The sequence below is a fragment of the Convolutriloba macropyga genome, chromosome 9 (assembly GCF_964194025.1).
Source record: "Convolutriloba macropyga chromosome 9, txConMacr16.3, whole genome shotgun sequence".
Classification (NCBI taxonomy): domain Eukaryota; kingdom Metazoa; phylum Xenacoelomorpha; order Acoela; family Convolutidae; genus Convolutriloba; species Convolutriloba macropyga.
The window spans coordinates 194,726-214,150 of record NC_134476.1 but is presented as its reverse complement, the minus strand read 5'-3'; the positions used below and the strand labels follow the sequence as shown (position 1 = coordinate 214,150).

The 19,425-nt window shown below is 37.7% G+C and overlaps 1 protein-coding gene across 1 annotated transcript; it reads right to left on the bottom strand.

Annotated features, from left to right (window-relative positions):
- Positions 1-4,635: 4,635 nt before the first annotated feature.
- LOC142345913 (uncharacterized) lies at positions 4,636-9,859 on the bottom strand. Its single transcript, XM_075398363.1, has 3 exons — positions 9,344-9,859; positions 6,649-9,296; positions 4,636-6,025 (listed from the first exon to the last, which is right to left on the bottom strand). Exons 1-3 carry the CDS (start codon positions 9,857-9,859, stop codon positions 4,636-4,638), a joined length of 4,554 nt encoding a protein of 1,517 aa, XP_075254478.1.
- Between the last annotated feature and the right edge of the window lie 9,566 nt (positions 9,860-19,425).

Below are 19,425 nucleotides of genomic sequence, written 5' to 3'. Positions count from 1 at the left end.
CAACTCAGCAAAAAAAGTTTTGTAGTGTTCTTTTATAGTGCAAAATCCATTCCAGACAACTTCAGGTTTATTTCATTTTTTCCTCGAAATTTTTAGAAAATATTTTGAAATTAACTTTTATTTTAATTTTCAAGCCTTTCCTTTTTACTTCATTGACACCAGTCACAGAAATTTCACTCACAGCCATGGGACAGCAAGGACAGAAACAAATTTCATCTATCTGCAACCAAAATTTCGACAACCATGAGCTGCCATATGCTTTTTGGGTGTGTCTGTGGGGGGGGGGGGGTCAAATAATTGGTACCTCTGAAAAATAGATTTCATGTTTTAAAATGTTTTTTTTTCAGCTTCATTTTCAAACCAAAACTGTCTATAGGACTGCTGAATTTCGAGCAAACTTTATTTCAGAAGCAAGAAAATCAACTTTTTTGAGATACTAGCGCATTTTTTACCTTATCTGGTCTTAAGAATGAAATGTTAATCGGAAAAATAGATTCAAGCCTCATTTGGAAACCCAACTGGTAATCACTAAATTGCTCATTCATGAACTTTCACCACTCGCAGCATATGGACGCGGATCAAAATTGGTTCAAAATAATAGCGAGTTTAAGTTAATATATGTATAGTGATTCCCTGATTGTCGGACTATGTTTATATTACAATTTACAAAACGATCCTGCGTTAAACATTAGAAATATTACAAGGATTCTGCTTGGAAATACACTGTAATCTGTTTGACAGCATATATGAACTTTACTACTAAGAAATGGGGTCACAGGATGATGAGACATTAGCTCGTTTTTAGAGCCTGCTTTCGTCATTTTAACATTGATCATCCTTAGTCCATCTCCCACAGTATTCCTTTGATGGTTTGATCAAATACTTCTTTTTTTAAAGACTTCTAACCGGGAAAGTGGCGGGGAAACGCCCCATTCAATTACTCTCTCCAATTAGTTCAAACATGAAACTTAACTTACGGCCCGCGTGCCTGTATCATTGTGGTTAACTCCACCAGTTCCTATGATGAAGAGAAGTGTGTCACTTGCGATCCGATCGGAGACTGCCCTCAGCTCAGAACTGCTTTTGAGACTGAGTACAGCATTCCTATCGTCAAAGGGCCTCTCAAGTCGCAATAAAGCAAGGTTCCCTGTCGTCAGGTGATCACTGCAAGAAATAACCACATTTTTGCGCAAACGAAAATCTGAAGTTTGATAGACTCCCTGTGGGAAATGAGGGCAATCATTTCAGAGGAAAGTAAAACCTTAAGAATTGACAGAAAGTGAAATAGCGAAATTAGTTATAATTCAGCAAAAAAAATGTCTTCCAAAACTGCTTTCCCAAGCTTTTCACCTCCTCGGAAAAGATGGCGAGTGTTAAAAATGTGCGTTTTTTCCACTTTAAAAAATTATTTCTCCTGAGTTTACATCCAACATTGAAAGGGCAAATTCAGATCTAACCTGAGGCATTGCGTATTTCTGCCTCTTGTTATCTTTTATTACAATTGTTACTTTTGTTTATCATAACTTGCTTCATTACAATATTTTGAGACGAAAGATAGGACGGGCTTGTTTGTCGTGAATTCCGGATTTTCTGACACAACTCTATTTTTTCTCAAATTTGTTTCAAGGAATTAATTTATGTTCAATTTTTGGCAAGCTACCTCTCACGTTCTTTAAGAAAATTTTCCCAAAGCAGACAAATAACAACCTGTTACAAATTACAGAAACGATTAGCTTTCGAAATATCCGTGAAGACTAATTTTGGATTAAGAAGACGATTAGCAGTTTTGCATAAATCCCTGTCATTGATCACAAGAAGAGATAAGACTTCAATTCGAGTCTGATGTCACTCCTGTCATTATAAAGTCGACAAAGAGGATCGATAATGTGCAATTGCACATCAGATTCCGACCCCGCTGATCCTCAATGTGGCCATAATTGTCTACCAAATGAAGAATAGATGAAAAAAAAAAGTAACTTTCAAAAAAGACTTGTGTAGGAACGAAAAGATAGCCTCTAAAGCGAATAACTCAGTGGAGTAAACAAGGACGCATTAGGTTGATGAGATGTGTCATTATTCATAAGGCGAGTCAAGGCAAACAGCAAATTCAACAAACAACAATAACAAACAATAATTGCATCCGAAATTTATGTCCATCTTAAAAAAAGTCAATTTTCAAAAAGAAACTTAATAACAAAGTCAAAATGGCGTCGGATAAAACTCAAACTAAACATGTTAACTTGTGCTTCACTACAAAAGATATGGGACCAGTCCATAATAAGGGTCGGTAACAAGTAGACAAAAATAACAAAAACATTAAAAAAAAATTCGACGATACTTCTCAAAAACAATTATTTAAAAATAATGAAAACAATTAGAATTTAACCGAAATCATCCCGAAAGTTTATGATTTTCTATATTTCTATAAGAGACCGCTAAGACCTGTCGTTAGTCAATTTTTTATGTGGTTACAAAAAGAACATCATGTAGACAAAAAACAAAAAATAAAGTGAAACTTGCTAGAAAAACCTGTCGATGCCGTAAAGCCATACTTTGCCCCTCAAAATATGTTCGATTGCACCTTTTTCGGACACCGATAATGTTTTATGAGAACTCTCATTAAAGAGGCTAGTTATTAAGTAGAAGAAAAAAGAAAAAGAAAGGCAAAAACAATTAATACTTTTATTTTTTTAGATAAAAATTCCAAAGTCATGGAAGCCATTAGCTACAAAACAAAATGGCTAAAGTGGTTCGTTTATTCCCTTGAGATCTTTTGTTGTCCAGAATATAACTTACGTCTACAAAAAAAAACGTCAGATCTGAAAAAAAAATCGAAAATTTTATTACTTTTGTGCTTTTATTTATGAAATTCCGTGTCAAAGACAGTAAAGTCATTAAAAAATTCTTTAAAAACATTAGATTTTGTGACACCAATGCCTTGTGACACCTCTCCTTGACACCAGAAATGTCATAAATTACTTGTAATTAACGAGAATAGGTATCAAATAGACAAAACTGCGAAGATAAAAAGTTTTTTCATATATGAAAACAGCTGTTTTCAAAGACCTTTAAGGCATACGATACCTACTCAAATCAGAATATCGGCTCCTCTAATTGCCCATAAAAAGCCAATTAAGTCTTTCATTATACAGGAAATCTCAAACGGCTGTTACGGCTGATATTAGTAGTGAAAAAGTAAAAATATCTTTACGCACGTTCTGGTTCGTTTAAAGCTTTAGAAACTTTTCTTGACTGTAATTTCCTTAGGATTTTCTGCAAAACTTTAAGAAAATAACTTGAATTTCGTAACTCAAAGTCATACAACTTGACTCCAATTACACTAATGCTCGCTCTGTTAGAAATATGTTCACCAGATGACATTTACGAGTGGTAATTAAACATTACATAACTGACATTTACAGTTAAAGGGAGTATTCTGTTCAGGAATTTAATCTGTTTACATAGCAAATTATTAAGTAAATATGAAATTAACCATATTAAGACAATGATTATGTAGAGAAGTTGAACGTTAAACATAATATGGCGTGATAATTGAAGGTTCATCAAAAACTAACATAAAACATTTCTGACACAACTTTTGACATCAAAGCAATCTTCAAAACAGGAAAAGTTAGTGTATTATTCAAATATTAACTAAAGTTTGTTCATAACTGAAATGGAAAGTATGAATTCGCCCACATATCAAAAGCTGTCATAATCTTGGCATTGCTCGTGACATTTAGAAAGCGTATTGTCACAACGCAACTAATTGATCATATAATTACATGGCAAAAACTAGATGGAATTCGAAAAAGGCAAAATCCGCCGTTCAGGGTGAATTTGCAAAGTCGATGAACGAAATGGGCATCGAGACTAGCACCAATGGTTAGAGTATCAAGTGAAAAGTATGCCCAACCCCCCTTTCAGGGTCCTAAATCCAAGTCCCTAGGAGCTAGAGCACTTCAAAAGTACAGCACTTTTTCAAGGTCACCCGACTATCGGAAACAAAAGTTGTGACCTTGAGATGAAAACTATTGAAACTAAAAGCACCGCATAAGGGAATGAGAATACATATGAGAAATATACACCAGTGACCTTGACGGTCTTGCACAAAGGTTAAATATTATTTTTTCCAACATTTTAGTATGTTTTTACATTAATTCAAATATTAAAAAATGCATTATTGATCGAACTTGACCCGATTCCGTCGCTCTAGCAACTGAGAATTGCCGGTAGAGGGCATAGCTATATACTCATCATAAAACGATCTAATAATTTGATATGAAAAATTTAAAATATTAGTTTTGACCGCAACATAGCCGGCCCAGTTTTTGGTCACAAATCCAAAAATAACATCACTTGCGGTCACAATTTACAGTGATCAACTTCACAATAGGTCTTTTGTAGCTACCCGTTGCAGTTTTTACTAGCGCTGATCTGGCTATTTAGTTGTCACTCTTATGAACTTCTTTAATTCTTCCTAACGGGAAGTTGAATGGATGCACATTCTTATCGACTATCCAAACCAGGTCACCAGTTTTTGGCTCGATAAGTTCCTCCTTGGCCCACTTCGTCCTCTGCTGTAGGCTTGGCAAATACTCAGACATCCAACGGTTCCATACGGCAACTAGGATGCTATGTTGACCTCTGCTTTCTGTAACTCGCAGTAGTTCCAGAAAACAACGCATTTGGCCAATTAATGCTAAATTGACCTATCAAAAAGTGGTTTGGTGTCAGTGGCTGTAAATCGGTGACATCTCCACTAACATCCGTAAGTGGTCGGTTGTTCATTAACTGCTCAACTACACAGAGTACTGTGCGAAGTCTGTCTTCAGTTAAGCTCTGTTTGCCGAGAACGTTGTACAAAGCTTTCTTGCAAGATTTCACAAGACGTTCCCATACACCTCCAAAATGAGGAGCTGCAGGCGGGTTGAAGGTCCACTTGATGCTCTCCTCTACCAGTCTACTTGCTATTTCGTCTTTCCTGAGCTCCTGGAATGCTTCCTTGAACTCTCTAGCCGCTCCAACAAAATTTGTTCCATTGTCAGAGATTATTGACTGAGGTTGACCTCTTCTTGCAATGAACCTATGAACAGCACCAATGCAAGCTTCAGTGTCCAAGCTGTCAACCAGTTCCAGATGAACAGTTCTAACACTCAAGCAGGTAAAGAGACACACCCATTTCTTCATTGTACGTCTGAACATCTTTACTTCAAACGGTCCGAAATAATCGACACCGGTATTTGTGAATGGCCGGACATTATTCGTCACTCGGTGTGTCGGTAAATCACTCATCTGTGGAATTTTACCGCTAGTAAACAGTCGACATGTTACACAATTGTGTTTCACTGCTCTCAGCGCGCTTCTTAATCCAAATACCCAAACTTTCTTCTGTACGTCGTTACGAATATACTCCACCCCTTCGTGATGAAAAATTTTGTGCTGATAGCTCAGAAACAATTCGACTGCTCTATGTTTGCTAGGCAAAATAACTGGGTGTTTTGTCTCGAATGGTAAATTAGTTCTCCTCAGTCGTCCTTTTGCTCTCAGGTCACCGTTAGAATCAATGAATGGAGATAAGGAAACAATTTTGCTGTTTGAAGAAACTGTTTTCTCGGATTTCAAGTCATCAATTTCTTTAGAATAGACTTCCAGCTGAACTAATTTCCAAATCAGTTGTGCAGCTTCTTCCAGTAGTGAATGCACTTCAGAGTTCTTTCTGGCAAGCGATAAAATCCAAGCAATTGTTCGCCTCAATCGGTTGTATTGGCTGTATCGTTTCCAATCGACTACACCAATTACTTCGTTTGCCACGTAAACTTGAACATTCATATCCTGCTCGGCTGGAAGCTGATTATCTTCGTTTAACAAGATCGGTTGTAGCAGACAATCTGGGCCCTTGATCCAATTACTGTTGGCTATGTCATCGAAGCTGAGACCTCTTGTTCCAAGGTCGGCTGGATTCTTAGCACTTTCCACGTGGTGCCATTCGTCCACAGTTGAAGTGTCGAGTATTTCTGCTACTCTGTTTGCAACAAAGGTAGGCTGTTTCTCGTTGCTCAATCTTATCCACTGTATAACTGTTGTAGAATCAGACCACATAAAAACTTTATGGAAATGAATTGAGTGTTCCTTCATGATTGTGTCTTTCAGTCGATTCCGGTTAATGCTGCCATGAGCTCAAGTTTTGGAATTGTATGATGCTTTACAGGTGCAACTCTGGCTTTTCCTATGATAAAGGATACTTTACGCTCTGATTAATTGTTTTCTGTTACAAGATATGCTACCGCACAAAATGCGTCCTCTGAAGCATCACCGAAAACGTGCAATTCATTTCGAATGTTTTCGCTCGACGTTTCATACCATCTGCTGACTTCAAACACTTCACCGGCATTCAATTCTCCGACCCAATCCGAGAATTGATCACTGAGGTTCTCGTCGATAAATGAGTCCCATTGTTGTCATCTTGTCTGCCATATGCCTTTCAGGATTATTCTTCCACGGATAACAAATGGAGCTAGAAATCCCAAAGGATCAAAAACGCTAGAGACAATTGATAGCACTTTTCGCTGGGTCCAATATTTTTCAGGCTTAAACTGTAAACCTCTGCATACTTTCAGCGTGTCGGTTTTTTTGTTCCATTCTAACCCAAGAATCGTCAGGGCCTTGTAATGTACTTCATCTTCATCAAAATTAGTAGCCCACTTAGTTAGTTTGAAACCACCTTTTGCTAAAAGAGCAATTAATTCTGCTTTGACGTCAGCAGCTTCTTCCCGACTCTGCAGCGAGACAAGTAGATCATCCATATAGAAGTTATGGCACGCTATGTAACTAGCTCGATCTGAATTTTCAGCATTGTCCGTTGCACATCTTTGTAGCGCAAAGTTTGCACAAGTTGGAGACGATTTAGCGCCAAATATATGTCTATTGTACTGATACGTTACTAATTGATCGTTTTCATCTGACCATAGAAACCGTAGAAACTTTCGATCTTCCGGTTTGACTTCAACTTGAAGGAACATTTCTTCAATGTCGGCACTCAAAACATATCGATTCTCTCGGAATCGTGCCAAGATTCCCATCAGACTGGCTAGCAAATCCGGACCTGCTAAAAGCATGTCGTTGAGACTTGTCCCGCGAAATTTGCTGGCTGCGTTACATACTCTTCTCACTTTGTCGGGTTTGTGAGGATTCAAAACTGGGTGATGTGGTACATACCAGACTTGTTGATTGATTGTTGCTGCCAAGTCGCTGCTAGAAAGAATTGAGATATATCCTTTACTAAGATCTGAGTTAATTGTTTCTGTATATTTCACTTTAAGTAATTTGTCTGTCTGTAATCGACGCTGCAACCCTCGAAGTTGTCCCAATGCTGATGAAAAGTTATTGGATAAAGCTGCTTGTTCACCGTTCCATAATAAACCAACTTCATATCGTTCACCGTTGAATTTGACCGTTGAATTCAGAATCTCGGTGGCTAGTTTGTCTTCTTTTGTTCTCTTGTCGGCAACTTTAAGTGTTCCGTAGGACTCCATATCCCACCACTTCTTGACAACTTCAGCTAGTTTTATGTCGCCATTGTTGGCTACATGACACGCTGCGCTGAGTTTTAGCTGATTAATTGGAACTGGACCACTGACTGTCCATCCAAGTGGTAACTTAATAGCCCACGGTTTGTTCTCACCGCCATTTTTGTATTCGACGGGTCGAATCAGTTCATAAGCATTCTGGCCTAGAATGATCGCAACTTTCTTCAAATCGATCTGCTTGAAACCCACACACTTCAAGTAGGGAGACTTTGCTTTCATCTCCTGGACATTGTAAACGCTTGTTCCAATTTCCAAGTTCTTTTGACTGTGAATTGTGAGTAGCTTTCCTTTGTCTTGCATACAGTTAGCCGGCCCAATTGTAGCCTGAACCGCTCTGCATGTTGTAATTTGTGTGCCGTGAATTCCAGTAACATTTAACGACACTGGTTCTCCACGTAATTCAAGCTTTTCTATCAAGTCTTCATCCACCCACGTCTGAGTGGACCCCGTGTCACAAACAGCAAGAGTATCTTCGATTTGTCCTTCATCTCCGAAGATTCTGACACGTGCTATTTGCATTAAACCTCTTATTGACTCCACATTGCTGGTTAAATTAGTCACTTCTGTCTTGTTAATGGGTTTCAAGTTTTCCGACCTTTTCTTGTAGTGAAGCAACTTGTTGTGGGTTTTCTCACAGCCATTAGCGCCACAATTTCTTTTCCTTGGACAGTCTTTTGCTGCACGGTTATCAGCAAGACAACAAAAACATAGCTTCTTTTCTTTAACGACATTATATCGTTCATCTATTTTCATGTTCTTGAACTTATCGCAGTTCCAGACCCTATGATTTGAACCTTCGATAGGACATTTGTTTTCGGTCTGAGTTTTATCGTCATTTGAACTGAAGGCTGACTCGCTGGGCTTTGGACTTTTCTTGAAATCAGGTTTCTTACCGAACTTTGTCGTTTGTGTTTCGAATTTTGACGATGTAGGCGCACAATGAACCAATCGCTCATGAACTTGCGCTTCTTCTTGCAACCAATTATTAAACTCGACCAGGTTTGGTATTCCTCTTGCTTTGGTTGGGGCCTCTATAAAGGCAAACCATCGACGCTTTGTATCTAACGGCAACTTACTGACCGCAATATCAAGGTTACTAGAAGAAAACAAGTCGTTCGAGTACCCAAATTGCTGTAGAATGTTCACAAACGTTGATATCGTATCAGCAAACTCTATCAAGGATGATAAGTCGCTAAATCTAACCTGTGGGAAGTTCTGAATTTTGGCAAGTTGCGAAGAGACAATGTGATGAGGCTGGCCAAACTTTCTTTGCAGTGTGTTCCAAGCCTGATCGTACATTGTTCCAGAGTAGCCCATTCCATTGACAGCTCGTTTTGCTTTTCCAACAAGCAATGTCTTCAAATGGCTCATTTTCTCGTCTCGACTAATACTGCTGCTGTGTATTGCCGACAGAAACATTCCACTCCATTCAGGCCAATCCAATGGATTACCATCAAATGCGCGCAATTTTAATTTTGGCAAACTTCTGTTACCATTGTTGGTTGGTTGTGAAAAGATATCATTACCGTTGTCCCTTGGAAACAAGAATGAGTTTGAATAGGCGTATCTATCAGGTGAAAATCGTCTATCTCTGCTTCCCAGAGGTGTACTTTGAATTCTTGTTTGCTGCTCAAATGGATTTTCGATTTCTTCTCCTGAACTGTACTGCTGTCGATACTTTGTTAAACGACTCGAATAACTATCTGTCTTAAAAAAAAAGAACTTGATGGACGCTCCACTTCTGGCAGTTGAACTTTGAGAATTTCTGCGTACTCATCGTATTCCTCGTGAAGTTCTTTCGGGGAAAATTCGTCATCAGACTCTGTTTCATTTGATTGTTTAGATATGTCAGAAGTCTCTCCAGAAAAACTTTCTAATTCGGCTTCCATCAAGCGAAGTTGAAGTTTTTCCTCAACTTGTCTCATCTGTTCTTCGTGCTCTCTTTGCTTTCTTTCAAACTCCATTTGAAGCTTTTTCGACTCGATGTTGGCCTTCTTTTTGGCCTTCTCCTGTCTTTCTTCAACTTTCTGGAGCTTTAGCAATCTCTTCTCCTCCTCTCTTGCAAGCTTGTTCTCCAATGAGTAATTACCAGATTTACCCACTTGATTTGTGTTTTGAGTCGGCCTGTCGCTTTTCTCTTTCTGTGAGCCACTGCTCACAAGGTTTACGCCATTGTCCTGAGGAGTACTGTCCGTTAGAACTGCTGTGTTTGGAGCATATTCTGCCAATGTAGTGAATGTGGAGACTGAAAATTCTCCGAACGAAACCATTCTGTTTGCTGATGCTGCTGCTTTTAGATCGAAAAGATTCAAAATGTAGCATTTGTGATCCGTTAGACTTTTGTAGTCAATACATTTCTCTGTTACCTCAGAGCAACCAGTCCCACCGTGTTTGGCCTCTACTTTACTCAGCTGATTCAGTAACTTGTCTTCTTCTTCGAAGTATGCGTCAACTTCAGATCGAGCTCGAGCAAGACGATAGTTTCCTTTCAACAACGTATCAACTCTTCTCTTTTTCTTCTGAGTTGGTCATACTTCTGATCCAAATTAACCGAGTCCAAAGAGTGCTCTTGACGGCCACGTCTGAATGGAATGATGATTTTTTGTTGGGAAGATGCTTGTCGTTCTGATGAAGAAGGCATCCACTTCTTGGCAACCTTCTGAGATTTTGTCGACTTCTTGTACATTTTGATAATAAATAACAACAAATATTATCTTTTCAAATGTCCGGGGAGAATACGGACCATTAATGTTACGGCTGATATTAGTAGTGAAAACTAAAAATATCTTTACGCACGTTCTGGTTCGTTTAAAGCTTTAGAAACTCTTCTTGACTGTAATTTCCTTAGGATTTTCTGCAAAACTTTAAGAAAATAACTTGAATTTCGTAACTCAAAGTCATACAACTTGACTCCAATTACACTAATGCTCGCTCTGTTAGAAATATGTTCACCAGATGACATTTACGAGTGGTAATTAAACATTACATAACTGACATTTACAGTTAAAGGGAGTATTCTGTTCAGGAATTTAATCTGTTTACATAGCAAATTATTAAGTAAATATGAAATTAACCATATTAAGACAATGATTATGTAGAGAAGTTGAACGTTAAACATAGCAATATGGCGTGATAATTGAAGGTTGATCAAAAACTAACATAAAACATTTCTGACAAAACATTTGACATCAAAGCAATCTTCAAAACAGGAAAACTTAGTGTATTATTCAAATATTAACTAAAGTTTGTTCATAACTGAAATGGAAAGTATGAATTCGCCCACATATCAAAAGCTGTCATAATCTTGGCATCGCTCGTGACATTTAGAAAGCGTATTGACACAACGCAACTAATTTATTATATAACTACATGGCAAAAAATAAATGGAATTCGAAAAAGGGAAAATCCGCCGTTCAGGGTAAAGTTGCAAAGTCGATGAACGAAATGAGCATCGAGACTAGCACCAATGGTTAGAGTATCAACTGAAAAGTATGCCCAACCCTCCTTTCAGGGTCCTAAATCTAAGTCCCTAGGAGCTAGAGCACTTCAAAAGTACAGCACTTTTTCAAGGTCACCCGACTATCGGAAACAAAAGTTGTGACCTTGAGATAAAAACTATTGAAACTAAAAGCACCGCATAAAGGAATGAGAATACATATGAGAAATATACACCAGTGACCTTGACGGTCTTGCACCAAGGTTATATATTATTTTTTCCAACATTTTATTATGTTTTTACATTATTTCTAATATTAAAAAATACATTATTGATCGAACTTGACCCAATTCCGTCGCTCTAGCAACTGAGAATTGCCGGTAGAGGGCATAGCTATATACTCATCATAAAACGATCTAATAATTTGATATGAAAAATTTAAAATATTAGTTTTGACCGCAACAACGGCTAAAAATACAACACAAAAACGACAGTTACAACAATATTAAAAAGTTAAAATAAATAAATTCTTCCCGAAAGTGGAGTCGAAGCCGTTAAAACCATTATCTATATCATTAAAGGTTTTGATATGGTCAACTGTGCAGTGTTTTGTTTGCCAATAATGTGATATGTGAACCATCAATTTTGAGATACTGTGACAAAACGAGAAAACGTGAAAAATGGGCAAATGCCTAAAAATCAAAGCAAAAATTGTGAAATCTAGTAGTATCAAAGCCAAAGACTTATGGCAAAAAACCTTAATAAATTTTGAATTCTAATTCAGTAGAAAGAAAATGCATTCTTTCCTAGCTGCAAGTTGACCAAATTAAGAAGAAAGAAAACAGAGGCAAATTTCAATCGGCCATTATTTATATAAAAATCTTTTTTTAAAGTCCACACGACTATAATCTTTCAAGTAAAAAACTAGACACAATTAATTGGAGCTGCTTAAGAAGCCAATAGGATATATCACCAGTGACCTTTGATTTGAAATGTCCTGTTCCTTAATTAATAGAAAAAAGATCAAATTTTTGTTTGGCTGCCAGAAGTAGAGATTGTTGACCAGATTGTCTCAAATGGGGTTTTCAGTTGTATTTAAAGCGAATATGAGTTTTTGATAGTTGGATACTTTGAGAATGAAATATTATTGGGAATTATTGTTTTACCTGCCCAGTGATCCCATTCCCGGAAACCCTGCGGGGAAAGCCGGGAATCTTATAATTTCTCGGCAATCTTGGTGGGAAACCCGGGAATCTTATAATTTCTCGGTAATCTTGGCGGGAAACCCGGGAATACCATAATTTCTCGGTAATCTTGGTGGGAAACCCGGGATTTAATTTTTGACCGGTTTTCTTTGTGGGAAACCCGGGAACTTTTTTTCCCGGTAATCTTGGTAGGAAACTGGGGAGTGTCAACTTTTCCAATGATCTCAGCCGGAAGAAAGAGAATAGTAAGTTTTTTAATTAGTTGAGCTGGAAACCCGTTAACGTTGACGTTTTCTGGCCAAGCATGAGATTGTCGATTCAATTAGTAACAAAAACCAATAGACAAGAAACATTATCTCGTAAACACTCCTACAGTTTTCTTAAAAATTCAACACTATGCACCGTATATGGTTTCGCACAAAAATGCTACTTGAACCCTAATCTTAGACCCTTTGACTTTCTGAGGTAACCCAGTGCTCGAACCCACGACATCCACGCCAAGTCCACGCAAGATCTTGGATTTCCACGATACCATTTCCAAGTCCACGCAAGATCTTGGATTCTTCAATAACCACACGAGGGTTTCCAGGAAATTGGCAGGAACTTTCGTGGTTTTCCAAGTTTTACTTTTGTTTACAAATGCTTCTTTTACATCCCAAAGATTTTCAGAAAGACAAAATTTTGGTTCGGTTGCCCTGCCTTTTTAAACTGAAGTTATTGGTGTTTAGTTATAATAATGTCAGTAGTAATAATAATATTAGTATTAATATTTACCAATAAATATATATCTAGTCATAATCATAGTCATAGTTATACCCATAGTTATATTTAAACTCTAATAATTAAACTCTAATGTAATTATTTTTAAACTCTAATATAATAAAACTATCTTATCTTTGTACCTAAGTATAGCCCTCTTCCTTTTTGTACTATTTTTATATCTTCACCAGTAGTTGCAAATTTAAATAAATCAGGTGTGGCTGATAAAGCAGCTCTAGGGTTTCTACTTGCAGCCGCACCTCCTATTTTAATTGCTATTTCTAATGCTCTTACCGGATTATTAGCAACTTTCTTTCCGAAGTTTACCGTAGCTTTACCAACACTTTTAAAGAAATCTTTCAATCCCTCGGCTTCTATTGTCGCATCAGATACTGTCATTGACTTATTCCTCTTACACTCAACACAATTACCCTTTAACATTTTAGTACCTTTTGAAGTAATAGCTCCTCTTATATTATTAGTACCACTATAATGTCTACCACCAACACAATATGAATTAGTTTTAACCCGTTAACGTTGACGTTTTCTGGCCAAGCATGAGATTGTCGATTCAATTAGTAACAAAAACCAATAGACAAGAAACATTATCTCGTAAACACTCCTACAGTTTTCTTAAAAATTAAACACTATGCACCGTATATGGTTTCGCACAAAAATGCTACTTGAACCCTAATCTTAGACCCTTTGACTTTCTGAGGTAACCCAGTGCTCGAACCCACGACATCCACGCCAAGTCCACGCAAGATCTTGGATTTCCACGATACCATTTCCAAGTCCACGCAAGATCTTGGATTCTTCAATAACCACACGAGGGTTTCCATGAAATTGGCAGGAACTTTCGTGGTTTTCCAAGTTTTACTTTTGTTTACAAATGCTTCTTTTACATCCCAAAATTTTCAGAAAGACAAAATTTTGGTTCGATTGCCCTGCCTTTTTAAACTGAAGTTATTGGTGTTTAGTTATAATAATGTGAGTAGTAATAATAACATTAGTATTAATATTTACCAATAAATATATATCTAGTCATAATCATAGTCATAGTTATACCCATAGTTATATTTAAACTCTAATAATTAAACTCTAATGTAATTATTTTTAAACTCTAATATAATAAAACTATCTTATCTTTGTACCGAAGTATAGCCCTCTTCCTTTTTGTACTATTTTTATATCTTCACCAGTAGTTGCAAATTTAAATAAATCAGGTGTGGCTGATAAAGCAGCTCTAGGGTTTCTACTTGCAGCCGCACCTCCTATTTTAATTGCTATTTCTAATGCTCTTACCGGATTATTAGCAACTTTCTTTCCGAAGTTTACCGTAGCTTTACCAACACTTTTAAAGAAATCTTTCAATCCCTCGGCTTCTATTGTCGCATCAGATACTGTCATTGACTTATTCCTCTTACACTCAACACAATTACCCTTTAACATTTTAGTACCTTTTGAAGTAATAGCTCCTCTTATATTATTAGTACCACTATAATGTCTACCACCAACACAATATGAATTAGTTTTAACCCGTTAACGTTGACGTTTTCTGGCCAAGCATGAGATTGTCGATTCAATTAGTAACAAAAACCAATAGACAAGAAACATTATCTCGTAAACACTCCTACAGTTTTCTTAAAAATTCAACACTATGCACCGTATATGGTTTCGCACAAAAATGCTACTTGAACCCTAATCTTAGACCCTTTGACTTTCTGAGGTAACCCAGTGCTCGAACCCACGACATCCACGCCAAGTCCACCCAAGATCTTGGATTTCCACGATACCATTTCCAAGTCCACGCAAGATCTTGGATTCTTCAATAACCACACGAGGGTTTCCAGGAAATTGGCAGGAACTTTCGTGGTTTTCCAAGTTTTACTTTTGTTTTCAAATGCTTCTTTTACATCCCAGAAATTTTCAGAAAGACAAAATTTTGGTTCGATTGCCCTGCATAACAGTCAAAACTTAGAAAAAAAAACATTTTTTTTTCGAGCTCACAGCAGCATTTCCAAGATCTTGACAGGATCTTGACGAGATTTTGCGTGATTTCTCAAGATTTCGATTTCTCTTATTTTTGTCATAACGGTGCCCTATCAGTGCCAGTTTAACTCAGAGAAAAAAGTTTTTGTTTAACGATAACGAAAAAAAGGCTTTAAGGCTGAAAAAAATAATTATGATTGAGTTCATGTCTGACCAACATACGAAGCCCGAGTTGTAACCTACGGCGCCCGAGTTGAACTAACAACCTAGCTGCCTTTCATTTCTGATTGGCAGGCTTCCAATCTATACATTTCCTCAATTTGTGATGAGGAGAATATTTTTCAGGAATGATATTTCAATTCCCGAATTCCAGACTTACACGATTTTGTCCGTGATGGAGGTGATATAGTAGAGTTGTCAAGTCTATGCTTCAGATAAAGTAATAAATTTTTCCCCATTCAGTGATGAGTATCTCCACAATAATTTTTGGAAACGTCTCTATCTTTTCCAATGGGCATCGTAGAAAAACGTACCCATCCATGAGCGATTTTTTTTTATTTGAAACACAATTTCTCTTTCCGAAACGTCTTTATATACAAGGAGAAGATTGTTTTCTTTTCTAGATAGATCAGAAACAACTAAACCGCTCCTCACAGAGCATGCAAGCTGTTGATGCATGTAGTGTAATGTGTTTGTCCTGAAAATTTGTTGTCGAACGGTTATTTGAGGTTGATTCCTGAATAACATGTCTATCATCAAATTTTATTGATTGTGTTGTGTTTTAGTAAATGAAAAGGAGCTTCTGCCTGCTATTTGCGTTTTTCATACAATATTCTAGTCCATGAAACAAACTATACCAGTGATTGCTGTTAATTCAACATTTTACTTTTTTCATGATTCCGGCAAATTTCGGAGACTGTTGTTTTGTGTCAAACACACAAAACATCATAATCTTCATGGCGAGGTGCGAATTTTTTTCCCACCTCAGCATGAAGGTTTGACTCAACCAGGAACGCAAAGATAGACTGGAATTAGCCCCAGAAACACGACAGTTGTGCCATTAAACGCCGTCAAGCGTATTTTTTCGACAATTTTGGGCTTTTAAAATAGCTAAAAAAGTTGGGTGTAATTCAGCAATTTGCTAATAACACCCAAAGTACTCTACCAAAAAAATAGATCACTGGAAAACTGGATTACAGTAATATAGAAGCGGTAACGACATACGGTCCTCAAGTAGCTTCCATTTTTTGAAGTCTTGCAGATTTAGATTTATAGAGGTACAATTTGTTGTTTTAATGATAAGTAGTCAAGTGCTTAGCAGAATTCTACCAACATAGTCTAATTGTATTGGCATTGTAATCGTCTGGCTGGTCATATATTGTACTACCCTAATTCGGCCTGGTAAAAAAGTTATTGATTGCTAAATTTGAAAAAAAAGTCACCATTTCAGGTGATATTGGTGTTCACCAAATATACGTACCTCAAAATACGATAGTATTCCTACGTGAATTGGTTTGTTGGATTTGTATTGTAGTGGGGAGTAACCCCATACACATTTTTATCTGGTTTTATGGAGTTGAGTGGGTCATTTTTTGGTCTGTAGGCGCCGAACCTCGACTTTCGGCCAATTTCGGCCAATTCGGTGACATAATGTTGAATTTTTTTTTATTCAAGATTACAAATTATAGTGTTTTAGATTGCTCAGTTAATGGGGAGTATCACTATAAACAGATTGTATCTTTTTTTTACTAGTTTTGAAGGTTTATTTTAGCGAAACTTGATATTTGGTAGTCAAAATAGGTCATTTGACCAAATGAATAAGTGAAGTGGTGTTGTTTGCAATTGAACAAGTTTTTGGACGTGCGTTTTGTGTTTTCTAGACACTGTTTAGGTTGCTGAAGCTAATTGTATCGAACAATGGCATTAATTCAACAATTTTTCTTTTTTCACGATTTCATCAAATTTTTGTTGATGTTGTTTTATGTCAAAACACACAAAACATCATAACAAACATGGTGAGGTGGGAAATTTTTTCCCACCTCACCATGAAGGTTTGCCGTGACCTAGAACGTGGAAGTTGACCAGAATTACACCCACAAATACGCCGGGAACGCTGTTTCACGTTGTTTTACGTCGGTTCCGGAGATCCTGGGCTTCGATTTTAGCCCAAAAACTGGGGTACAGAACAGTGTTTTGTTAATATCTTCTAAAGTACTGGACCAAATTAAACGGGAGTGGTCTCATTTTGTTAGCACTGAACCCCTCTTGCTTGCAGTATTTGGTTGGTTTCCCAAATCGGCCTAATCAAAAAGTTATTAATGTTCAAAGTTGAAATAGTTCGAATTTTCGGGCTATTATGGGTGACCCAAATTTCGGTACTACAAAACACGCGATTTACCCAACAAGTGTTAGTGTTTTAGAATCCCCAGTTAGTGGGGAGTCTCCCCATATATATTTTGTATGGTATTTTATGTAGTTGAGATTGTCAATTTTGGCTCTGAATGGCGGTCACCTCGCTTTTTTGGTCATTTGGTACGGTACCTTATAATTGCTATAACTCCTCGAAGAATGTACCGATCGGGCTCATTTTTTAATATGATACGTATCTCAAGCAGTGCTACAAACTGTACTAAGGGCGTTTATTTTTGTTCGGCCGTTTTAGAGAAATTGGCCAGTGAACTTGCCCTCGATTTTACCTCTAGAAGCGTTTGACACCAGCGGTTGACACCGTTGACACCGTTGACACCTTGAAGCTTTGAACTGTATTGAAAAAAAAATACTGTTTTGAATAGCCCGTCTAACGTAGATTCTGAATATGTATACTTTTTATAGCGTTTTATGATGTTTAGATGTTCAATTTTAGCTCTGGAGGTGGTGTACCTCTCCTCCAAGGTCGTTTGGTACGGTACCTTCTTTTTGCTATAACTTCTTCTAGAGTGCACCAATTGGGCTCATTTTTTGATATGATGCGTATCTCAAGCCGTGCTACAAACAGTATTAAGGGCGTTTGTTTTTGTTCAGCCGTTTTTGAGAAATTGGCCAGGTCAGGTACCCCTATTTTGATCTGCTGGAGAGCAGGGTACCAGTACACCAGAGCTCTGTCACATCATCTATAATGCGATTTAAATTTTGTTTATTGGTGCATTAGATTGGCCTGATGATGGGGATTGTTCCCATATATATTTTAGAGGTGGTTATGATGAGTGGTAATGAGTGGTTATTGGTTATAGTAGAGAAACAGGACCCGAAATGGGTCATTTTGGTCATTTGGTACGGTACCTTAATGTTGGAATATCTCCTCGTAGAGTGAACCGATTTTTGATCTGTCTTTTGATTTGAACTCAGCTTGAGCAGTACTTGAATCCCTGTAAATGGCGTTTTGTTTCTTTCAGCCGTTTTTGAGAAATTGGCCTCGACACATACGGTCATTTTGTCCAGTAAGTGACTGGTACGTTTCACGTTTCTACATGTGAAATGTTGAAATTCATTACTTTGACTCCAGAAATAGGCTCATTGAACTCCATTTCTAATGGGAATTGTCCCCATATATATATTACACCTCATTTTATGTAGTTGAGATGGTCAATTTTGGCTCTGAATGTGCTGTATCTCTGCTCTGGGGTCATTTGGTACGGTACCTTATATTTGCTATAACTCCTCGAAGAATGTACCGATTGGGCTCATTTTTTGATATGATGCGTATCTCAAGCAGTGCTACAAACGGTACTAAGGGCGTTTGTTTTTCTCCAGCCGTTTTTGAGAAATTGACCGGGAAATTTGACCCCAGATTGACCCCTGAGGAGGGGAAACACTACATTGATGACCATTTTACTGACATGTAGATCTCACTTTTAGAGTTGTCTGAGTTCCATGGCATTGATCCAACAACATTGATCCAGAACTCATGCAAAAATTTGGCGGTGGTCGGTTTGTGTTTTGGGGGGTCCTTTGGGGGGGGGGGTGGCGGTTTGGCGCCGGGGGGGGGGTGGTCGGTGCGTGGGGTAGCCGTGCGTCTCGTGTGTTGTCTTTGATGTTCTTTTATGTATATTAACAAAGTATTTTTTCAGAGTTTGTTTGCTTGTCTTGTCTTCTCTTCTCTCTGCTGTAGTCTCTGCTGCCAGGTGAGTTCTTCCCGCTTCTTTGCTTGCTAGCTTGGCTAGCTGTCGCTTTCTTTCGGTCTGGTTTGCTCTGCACCGCAGAGCTGCGGTTTTCGGACCGGTTTTTTGGTCCGTGTTCCCACATCGCGGGATTGTGTTCTTGCAAAGCAAGAAGTTTCGCCGAAGCTTTGCGCTCTTCTTGGTTTTTCAATTTTGCGCTTTTTTTTGTTTGCTTCCGCTTTTTTTTGGTCTGGTTTTCTGTGCAGCGCACAGTTTCAGTTTTTACAGCTAAGGACTTATTCTAAAAATTTGACATTCTACCTAAGAGTGTTATAGTCCTAGTAGTT

Coding starts and splice junctions, on each gene's coding strand:
- LOC142345913 (XM_075398363.1), bottom strand. CDS start 9,859: ATGGTTTCGTTCGGAGAATTTTCAGTCTCCACATTCACTACATTGGCA. Junction 9,297..9,343: donor AGTACGCAGAAATTCTCAAA/GTTCAACTGCCA, acceptor TTTTTTTTTAAG/ACAGATAGTTATTCGAGTCG. Junction 6,026..6,648: donor AAGGCCCTGACGATTCTTGG/GTTAGAATGGAA, acceptor TGTTGCAAACAG/AGTAGCAGAAATACTCGACA.